General features: G+C 41.7%; 1 protein-coding gene across 3 annotated transcripts; it reads right to left on the bottom strand.

Annotated features, from left to right (window-relative positions):
* Positions 1-671: 671 nt before the first annotated feature.
* On the bottom strand, positions 672-8,781 carry LOC139573408 (oocyte zinc finger protein XlCOF6-like). Of its 3 annotated transcripts, none has more exons than XM_071396814.1 (3): positions 8,701-8,781; positions 7,574-8,079; positions 672-7,107 (listed from the first exon to the last, which is right to left on the bottom strand). In XM_071396814.1, exons 2-3 carry the CDS (start codon positions 8,028-8,030, stop codon positions 5,684-5,686), a joined length of 1,881 nt encoding a protein of 626 aa, XP_071252915.1. In that variant the 5' UTR covers positions 8,031-8,079; positions 8,701-8,781; the 3' UTR covers positions 672-5,683. The 3 variants fall into 3 exon arrangements, with proteins under 3 accessions (XP_071252915.1, XP_071252914.1, XP_071252913.1); XM_071396813.1 differs by having other exon boundaries at positions 8,542-8,777; XM_071396812.1 differs by having other exon boundaries at positions 8,534-8,776.
* Between the last annotated feature and the right edge of the window lie 1,782 nt (positions 8,782-10,563).

The raw sequence follows: 10,563 nt of genomic DNA, 5'->3' as shown, positions 1-10,563 counted from the left end.
TATTTATTTATTAAATCAGCCGATTAATCGGTATCGGCTTTTTTTGGTCCTCCAATAATCGGTATCGGCGTTGAAAAATCAGTCGGTCGACCTCTAGAACTCACCTTTCAGCAGGACAATAACCTAAAACACAAGGCCAAATCTCCACCGGAGTTGCTTACCAAGAGGACAGTGAATGTTCCTGAGTGGCCGAGATAAAGTTTTCACTTAAATCTATGGTTGTCTAGCAGTGATCAACAACCAATTTGACAGAGTTGAGGTAAATGTTGCACAATCACAGGTGTGGAAAGCTCTTAGAGACTAACCCAGAAAGACAATTGTAATCGTTGCCAAAGGTGCTTCTACAAAGTATTGACTCGGGTGTGAATACTTATGTAAATGAGATATTCCTGTATTTCATTTTCAATACATTTGCAAAATGTTCTAAAAAATGTTTTCACTTTGTCACTATGGGGTATTGTGTGTAGATGGGTGAGAAAAAGAAATACTTTTAATCAATGTTGAATTCAGGCCTTAACACAAAATGTGGAATAAGTCAAGGGGTATGAATACTTTCTGAAAGCACTGTAAGTGCTATATTAATTCCTAGCATCTATTAGGCTTACATTGTACAGAAATTGTAAGTTTCAAAACAAAACACATCTACCTAATAAAACAATATATCAATATACCACTTTTTGAAATAATTTATTGCATTGTGCACAGTTTGGTTAAACAGCCTTAACATTTTTCATATTTTTTAGTCAATGTAATGACTTAGTAGATAACAAGTTATTGACACATTCTTATAATAACAGTTGCCTAATCATTTATAATAAATACCACTATCGTTCAAAAGTTTGGGGTCACTTAGAAATGTCCTTGTTTTTGAAAGAAAAGCAATTTGTTTGTCCATTAGAGTGTCTACTTTGAGAAAAACACCTCACAAGTCCTCAACTGGCAGCTTCATTAAAAAGTACCCGCAAAACACCAGTCTCAACGTCAACAGTGAAGAGGCGACCCCCGGGATGCTAGGCAGAGTTCCTCTGTCCAGTGTCTGTGTTCTTTTGCACATCCTTATCTTTTATTGACCAGTCTGAGATATGGCTTTTTCTTTGCAACTCTGCCTAGAAGGCCAGTATCCCGGAGTCACCTCTTCACTTTTGACGTTGAGACTGGTGTTTTGCAAGTACTATTTAATGAAGCTGCCAGTTGAGGACTTGTGAGGCATCTGTTTCTCAAACTAGACACTAATGTACTTGTCCTCTTTCTATTCTGGTTAGAGACAGTTTGCGCTGTTCTGTGAAGGGAGTAGCACACAGTGTTGTACGAGATCTTCAGTTTCTTGGCAATTTCTCGCATGGAATAGTGTTCATTTCTCAGAACAAGAGTAGACGGACGAGTTTCAGAAGAAAGTTTTGTTTCAGGCCATTTTGAGCTTGTAATTGAACCCACAAATGCTGATGCTCCAGATACTCAACTAGTCTAAAGAAGAACAGTTTTATTGCTTCTTTAATCAAAACAACAGTTTTCAGCTGTGCTAACATAATTGCAAAAGGGTTTTCTAATGATCAATTAGCCTTTTAAAATTATAGCTAATCTAAGTTTAACACAACATGCCATTGGAACACAGGAGTGATGGTTGCGGATAATGGACCTCTGTACGCCTATGTAGACATTCCATGAAAAATCTGCTGTTTCCAGCTACAATAGTCATTTACAACATTAAATGTCTACACTGTATTTCTGATCAATTTGATGTTATTTTAATGGACAAAAAAAATGTGTTTTTCTTTAAAAAACAAGGACATTTCTAAGTGACCCCAAACTTTTGAACGGTAGTGTAATTAATCAGTTACAACACAACTATTTATCACACACACAAAGATACTACTATTTATCACACACACCAAGACAACACTATCAGTTAAAGTAGGTTATAGATTCAGTACATAGGCTGTATAAAGAGTATTTGTTTCTTGTATGTACAGTCGTGGCCAAAAGTTGAGAATGACACAAATATTAATTTCCACAAAGTTTGCTGCTTCAGTGTCTTTAGATATTTTTGTCAGATGTTACTATGGAATACTGAAGTATAATTACAAGCATTTCGTAAGTGTCAAAGGCTTTTATTGACAATTACATGAAGTTGATGCAAAGAGTCAATATTTGCAGTGTTGACCCTTCTTTTTCTTGGACCTCTGCAATCCGCCCTGGCATGCTGTCAATTAACTTCTGGGCCACATCCTGACTGATGGCAGCCCTTTCTTGCATAATCAATGCTTGGAGTTTCTCAGAATTTGTGGGGTTTTGTTTGTTCACCCGCCTCTTGAGGATTGACCACAAGTTCTCAATGGGATTAAGGTCTGGGGAGTTTCCTGGCCATGGACCCAAAATATCGATGTTTTGTTCCCCGAGCCACTTAGTTATCCCTTTTGCCTTATGGCAAGGTGCTCCATCATGCTGGTAAAAGTCATTTTGTGTCACCAAACTGTTCCTGGATGGTTGGGAGAAGTTGCTCTCGGAGGATGTGTTGGTACCATTCTTTATTCATGGCTGTGTTCTTAGGCAAAATTGTGAGTGAGCCCACTCCCTTGGCTGAGAAGCAACCTCACACATGAATGGTCTCAGGATGCTTTACTGTTGGCATGACACAGGACTGATGGTAGCACTCACCCTGTCTTCTCCGGACAAGCTTTTTTCCGGATGACCCAAACAATCGGAAAGGGGATTCATCAGAGAAAATGACTTTACCCCGGTCCTCAGCAGTCCAATCCCTGTACCTTTTGCAGAATATCAGTCTGTCCCTGATGTTTCTCCTGGAGAGAAGTGGCTTCTTTGCTGCCCTTCTTGACACCAGGCCATCCTTCAAAAGTCTTCGCCTCACTGTGCGTGCAGATGCACTCACACCTGCCTGCTGCCATTCCTGAGCAAGCTCTGTACTGGTGGTGCCCCGATTCCGCAGCTGAATCAACTTTAGGAGACGGTCCTGGCGCTTGCTGGACTTTCTTGGGCACCCTGAAGCCTTCTTCACAACAATTGAACCGCTCTCCTTGAAGTTAAATGGATAAATGGTTGATTTAGGTGCAATCTTACTGGCAGCAATATCCTTGCTTGTGAAGCCCTTTTTGTGCAAAGCAATGATGACGGCACGTGTTTCCTTGCAGGTAACCATGGTTGACAGAGGAAGAACAATGATTCCAAGCACCACCCTCCTTTTGAAGCTTCCAGTCTGTTATTCGAACTCAATCAGCATGACAGAGTGATCTCCAGCCTTGTCCTCGTCAACACTCACACCTGTGTTAACGAGAGAATCACTGACATGATGTCAGCTGGTCCTTTTGTGGCAGGGCTAAAATGCAGTGGAAATGTTTTTGGGGGATTCAGTTCATTTGCATGGCAAAGAGGGACTTTGCAATTAATTGCAATTAATCTGATCACTCCTCATAACATTCTGGAGTATATGCAAATTGCCATCATACAAACTGAGGCAGCAGACTGTGAAAATTAATATTTGTGTCATTCTCAAAACTTTTGGCCACGACTGTACTGCAGAGACCCAATCTGCTGACCTTCATAAGAAAACAATTGTCATCATACATTCAGTAAAATAGTGTCATTATTTTAGATATAGTACAAAACAGAGATAATTCACTCAAAATAGTAACTGACATGATAGACGTCTACCTTACATTTAAGTCACTTTATTGCGCTATAATCAAATTTTGACGTTTTGATGAATCATCTACACCTACAGCCACTGTAAGTGGGAAATTAGATTAATTTGTACTTTGTTGTGAACTATCCCTTTAATGTCCAGAAAACAAATCTGAAGATGCATGCCAACTAAGAACTCTACCCAACATCTAGCTGTATCTAGTAGAGGTCGACCGATTAATCGGAATGGCCGATTTCAAGTTTTCATAACAAATCGGAAATCGGTATTTTTGGGCGCCGATTTTTTTTTTAACACCTTTATTTCATCTTTATTTAACTAGGCAAGTCAGTTAAGAACACGTTCTTATTTTCAATGACGGCCTAGGAACGTTCTGCCTCGACAGATGTTTAACCTTGTCAGCTCGGGGGATCCAATCTTGCAACCTTACAGTTAACTAGTCCAATGCTCTAACACTGATTACATTGCACTCCACGAGGAGCCTGCCTGTGCCGCGAATGCAGTAAGCTAAGGTAAATTGCTAGCTAGCATTAAACTTATCTTATAAAAAACAATCAATCAATGACTGTCATTGCTCCAATATGTACTTAACCATAAACATCAATGCCTTTCTTAAAATCAATACACAAGTATATATTTTTAAACCTGCATATTTAGCTAAAAGAAATCCTGGTTAGCAGGCAATATTAACCAGGTGAAATTGTGTCATTTCTCTTGCGTTCATTGTACGCAGAGTCAGGGTATATGCAACAGTTTGGGCCGCCTGGCTCTTTGCAAACTAATTTGCCAGAATTTTACGTAATTATGACAACATTGAAGGTTGTGCATGTAACAGGAATATTTAGATTCATGGATGCCACCCGTTAGATAAAATACGGAACGGAATAAACATTTTGTTTTCGAGGTGATAGTTTCCAGATTAGTCAAAGGTATATGGTTTAGAGCGAAATAGTCGACGCGTTATAATTCCTGTAATAACTTGCGGCTGAACTTGAAAGGGGTTCCTTCGTTATTTTACCGTTCATGTCTTCCATAGAGAATGTCTTGATCTACTTCAAATAAGGTCTGTGTTTCGTGCAGGCTTAAACTGCCTCGACATTTTGATACCCGTGTAAATCTCACTAGGATATGGTAAAGTTTGTCAACATATTTTCATAAATCCACTCTACAAAAAAAATGATCTTTGCTTATATTTAGCCAATATTGATCAGAGTTACCTTGTCCTATGGATATCTACAGTTATAAAATTGTCACGGTGGTGTAAGCCTACACGAAACACAGACCTTATTTTAAGTGAATCTAAAAATATCCTATGGAATAAATGAAGGAACCGCTTTTCAGATTTTGCTAGAAGGTGTCATGGGAATTATGACGTCAATTCTTACCATGCCCATTATTAAAATAGGATTTCCTGCATATAGAAATGACAGTTTTTGTTTTCAACATTCATCACAGGTAACTTACTCTATTTTTATTCAAACAGTTGAGAGTATTTGTCTCCTAAGCAGACTCTTCAGTATCATTGTCACTTCAGAGCTGTGTGTGTGTGTATTTATGTATTATATTAAGGTAAAATAAAAGTGTTCATTGTTCATTCAGTATTGTTGCAGTTGTCATTATTACAAAAATGTGTGTGTGTGTGTGTGTGTGAGATATATATATATATATATACAAATTTTTTTTTTTTTTTTTTTATTAATCGGCCGATTAATCTGTATCGGCTTTTTTTGTCCTCCAATAATCGGTATCGGCGTTGAAAAATCATAATCGGTCGACCTCTAGTATCTAGTGGAGTGTCAATGTCTGGAGCTCTTACACCTTCGAATTGACGCTTCCTACATCATCTTGTTTGTCCGCTGTAATAGTCAGCCAAATGCCCCACCTCCACCCACCTCAGTGTTCTAGTGAAATATGGCTGCCCCCCCAGGTAAGGGCTACAAATTGGGAGTAGTGGAAAGGGTGAGTTACCCCCATAAAGCAATGAATTTGAGAAAGGCGCAACACAACCAGGCAAATCATTATCATCAATCAGCGACACTGAGCCAGGTGAACAGAGAGGTGGTGGGTGCGAGCGAATGTCCGGAGGCAGCGGGGGCAGGAGTACGGTCTCTCACCAGTGTGGGTCCTCATGTGAGTTTTAAGGTGGCCGACCAAGCGGAAGCTCTTGTCACACTCCTGGCAGGGAAAGGGCCGTGAGCCATTGTGGATCCTCATGTGTTTTCCCAGATCCCCTGAAGAGGTATAGCAGCCGTGGCAGACAGAACATTCATACGGCTTCTCTCCAGTGTGGGTGCGTATGTGTTTTGTGAGATCTCCAGATTGAGCAAAGCTCTTGCTGCACTCAGAACAGACGTATGGTCTCTCACCTGTGTGAGTGCGTTGGTGGTTCTTCAGGTGTTCCAGTCGAATGAACTGCTTGCTGCACACTGTGCAGTGGTAAGGCCTCTCACCGGTGTGTGAGCGCATGTGTGTCTTCAACGCCCCAATGTCTATCACCTTCAGGCCGCACTCCCCACACTGGTGGCCTTTCTCATTGTTGTGGATCTTTAGGTGAAGCCTCAGGTTTCTCTTGATAGAGAAGTCTTTACCACACTCTGTGCAGTGAAAGGGTTTCTCCCCTGTGTGAGAGCGTAGGTGAATGGTCAGACTAGACTTGTATCCAAACTGCCGGTCACAGTGGGAGCAGGAGTACTGCTTTTTGCCAGAATGAGTGGTCATGTGACTCCTGAGACCCTTCATACGGGCAAAATCCTTCCCGCATTCCTGGCATTTGAATGCCTTGACTCCAGAGTGTATCAGCAGGTGTTTGCGTAAACTGCCGCTCTCAGCAAATCTTTTGCCACACTCCTTGCAGGCATAAGGCTTCTCTCCGGTGTGAATTCGCATGTGAATGTTCAGGCTCTGAGGACTACAGAGGATCTTGCCACACTCTGAGCAATGGAAGCCGACTTCAAGACAGACCACAGGCTTAATGTCCTGAGGTTCTGTGCCCTCTGGTTCGTGACACAGGTGAGGTCCCAGTCCCCAACAATTCTTGAAGCTCTTCCCACAATCGGCACAACTGAGGTGTCCATTGGTGCTGACAACAGCCATTTTGTGTGAAAGCTCACAGTGGTTTTGCAGACTGCCCAGGTATCTGAATCTGCGGGCACACTGTGGGCAGGTGTAGAGTTTCACCGAAACCCTGTGGGGACGAGCAGGTTTCCGGGGAGTGGCTGAAGGGTGGATCTGGCGGGTGTGGATGCTAAGCAGCCGTGGGGTTTGGAACATGAGGCTACAGTGGAGGCAGCTGTGTGTTGGGACCGTCTCTGTTCCACTGCTCTTTGAAAAACTGTTTCTCAACATGGCCAGATACTCCTTCTGGTGGTTCCACTTGATGTGCTTCTCCAGGAAGGAATGGTTGGTGAAGGAGATGGTGCAGTATGAGCAAGGAAAGAACTGAGGAGAAGAGACTGAGGGAGAGTGGTGGAAGTAGGGGTAGAAAAAGACAAAGGGAGAATAATAGATGAGTTGTTATTCTTGACTTTACTCTTTTTATTGTTATTATTGCTATTGACTGATGTACTGCATAGTTGAAGGAGCATTTCACTGCACCTTTTACCTGCTGTAAACTGTGTATGTGACAAATAAAATTTGATTTGATTTACAGAAGAGGGACATAAACTAAAATAACAAAACATTTCAAAAGTAAACGAGAGTAGTCCTATATTTTCATGATGAATCTTAAATTCAATATCAAATAACCATTTAGCCTAGTCAGTCAATATCAAATAACCATTTAGCCTAGTTAGTCAATATCAAATAACCATTTAGCCTAGTAAGTCAATATCAAATAACCATTTAGCCTAGTCAGTCAATATCAAATATTCAAGCAAATTTTAAGATGACACTGATTTTAAGGGTGGGTGTGTTGCATACCTTTGTTGCTGTCAGTATCCCTCCCGTCTTCGGGGTCCTCATCTGTGTTTTCTTCACCCACATTCTCCTCCTTCATGAAACACACTTGAGTTTCTCTCTTAACCACCACCTTGTGTATTTCAGAATCAGAATCATACTCCGCTTTTATCTCTACTGTTCCTTGGCTAATGTAAACGGAATCTGTTTCAGTCTTGGTTATGACGGTTCCAGAATCCTTGTGGAGTGCTCTAGAATCCAAGCAATGACTCTGTACTTCAAAGTCTGCTGGTTCCTCTTTAATTTGGATGGAGTTGGAAGTAACCTCTTTAGTGTTGGGAGAGGGAGCTTGGCTAATGTCTGGTTCTTCTCTTTTGCAGTTAACATCATCTGACTGTGTTTCACACTCTGTTTTGATGGGGTCTCGATGGTGTTTAGACCTCTTGATTTTGTGTTGCTTTTTCACAGATTTGTTCTTCATCTTGTTAACAAGAGTGTCTCTGGTTAGGTCAACACCTTCACATTACATTCTGTGGCGAAAAGACAAGGTTTGATTGAACATCACCCTATTATGATCCCTGATAGAGAGCTATCAGGGATCATAATAACCCATCCAACATGTAAAAAGTAAGAAACCCCCATTCTGCATTAGTTATGCTGAAGTCTGGTTTAGTAACACTCAATAGCCTACTACTTCATAGCCCTTCATTACACAGCATTATCATTATTACCTGATGAGTAACTTTTGGTTACAACCTACCTAGCTAGATTGTTACGTCGTCGTTGGTAACCTATATTAGCTTGCATTGTTGTAGCAAGATAGCTAAACGTGTCTGTTAGCTAACGTACCCTTGCTACTTTGTATGATTGTCACCCACCAAATGTAGCTATCTTGGTTATGAAGAGAACCACGAGACGAAAAAGTTGTTTCTCTCGTATAAATAAATAAAAAAGCAAGCTAGCAAAGTTTTGAAAATAGCTTACCTAGCTACCTTATTTCTGATTGTTGTCACCGGAAACAGAGACGGAATAGAAAGCAAGACATCCCACTCCCTAAATGTTCTGGTTCATATACAGTCAATGAACTAAGCAGACCAGACCAAACTGCTAATGCATTGGCGAGCCACCACGTTAAGCAGACCGGAACGTACCATTTTATTTTAATGATCAACGGCCTGAGCGGGACCTCTTCATTTATCCACCATCTTTAACCGGAAAGACGCTACATTTCCTGGATTGTTAGTCATGAAACCTGACCAATCAGGCAAAGATCCCTGGATCATGTGCAAAGATTTAGCGCCTGTTGACTAATTGCCTGATGTGGATTCTTAAAGGAACATTCATTCTCGCCAAAAAGTATCTGCCATATAGAATGATAGAGACCTCTAGTGGCCAAAAGGCAGAATTAGCATGGGCAGCACAATTGAGGGATTCCACCATTTTAATGTAGCCAACTGGGTGGGACTTACAACTTCATTGGATGATCCCTTCTGGAGACCCTGTTGCAGTCATGTCCAACCAGGCCACCAGGAGGGGTCAGCCAATTGTGAAGAAGAAAATTGACTACCTGAAAATGGAGATTGCCTCAGTGCCGCTGCCCATGCCGTCACAGACACTAATCAAAGATAGAACAATGAGCCAGATATTTTACCGGATGTATGCACGTGAAGCATTTGGTTGATGTTTCCACTCACTACCAGATATGGTGAAGAGATGAAGCCCAGAGGCCAGCAGAAGGAGAAAATGGAGCAAGGTGATTTTGTCCAACATTCTGCAAATGTTCTAATCGATGAAACATTTGATCTCCATACAGTTCTCGGTTTCCAAAACTAAACTCTAACAGAGTGGACTGCATTTTGTAGACTTTACCCTTTGCCATTGCCAAAGTTTTACAAAAATGGCGTTGTTTGGAAGGAGTGCAAGGGCGAATTGAGTTATTACATTTAACATTTTACATTTATTACACACGCACACGTCACAGAGTAGGTGTTCCCTAATGGAAATACGCAAATAAATGCTAGAACGTGCTAATAGGATCTCACTAGCTCGTGGAAACTACAAGCTCTGGTCTATCTTGGGTTAGTTATCAAAAAATCTTTGCTATAATGGCACAGATACAAAGATGAGTCTTCTATCTCTATGTTATCAGCAGAGAAAGGGAAAAGTTAAAAGTACACTACATGAACAAAAGTATGTGGACATCTGCTCGTCAAACGTCTCATTCCAAAATCATGGGCATTAATACAGAGTTGGTCCCCCCTTTGCTGCTAAAACAGCCTCCACTCTTCTGGAAAGGCATTCCACTAGATGTTGGAACATTGCTGCTGGGACTTGCTTCCATTCAGCCACAAGAACATTAGTGAGGTCGGGCACTGATGTTGGGCAATTAGGCTCGCAGTTGGCGTTTCAATTCATCCCAAAGGTGTTCGATGGGGTTGAGGTCAGGGATCTGTGCAGGCAAGTCAAGTTCTTCCACACCAATCTGGACAAATAATTTCTGTTTGGACCTCTGTTTGGACCTCTCCATTATTCCTCCTCCACCAAACTTTACAGTTGGCACTATGCATTCGGGCAGGTAGCGTTCTCCTTGCATCCACCAAAACCAGATTCTTCGATCGGACTGCCAGATGGTGAAGAATGATTCATCACTCCAGTGAACGCATATCCACAGCTTCAGAGTCCAATGGCGGTGGGCTTTACACCACTCCAGGCGACGCTTGGCATTGCACATGGTGATCTTAGGCTTGTGTGTGGCTGCTCGGCCATGGAAACCCATTTTACGAAGCTCCCAACAAAGTTATTGTGCTGAGGCTGCTTCCAGAGGCAGTTTGGAACTCGGTAGTGAGTGTTGCAACCGAGGATAGGCTATTTTTTTTTACACACTATGTGCTTCAGCACTCGGCAGTCCCGTTCTGTGAGCTTGTGTGACCTTCCACTTTGCGACTGAGCCATTATTGTGAAGTGGAAACGTCTAGGAGCAACAACAGCACTTAGTTGACCGGGGCAACTCTAGC

This window comes from Salvelinus alpinus, chromosome 4 (assembly GCF_045679555.1).
Source record: "Salvelinus alpinus chromosome 4, SLU_Salpinus.1, whole genome shotgun sequence".
Lineage (NCBI taxonomy): Eukaryota > Metazoa > Chordata > Actinopteri > Salmoniformes > Salmonidae > Salvelinus > Salvelinus alpinus.
This window is presented reverse-complemented; position numbering and strand designations above follow the sequence as displayed.

Bases quoted from the DNA above. Each gene is read 5' to 3' on its own strand.
- LOC139573408 (XM_071396814.1), bottom strand. From the start codon at position 8,030: ATGAAGAACAAATCTGTGAAAAAGCAACACAAAATCAAGAGGTCTAAA. The intron at 7,108-7,573 runs GTATGCAACACA...ACTCTCCCTCAG, and splicing joins GGATACTGACAGCAACAAAG to TCTCTTCTCCTCAGTTCTTT.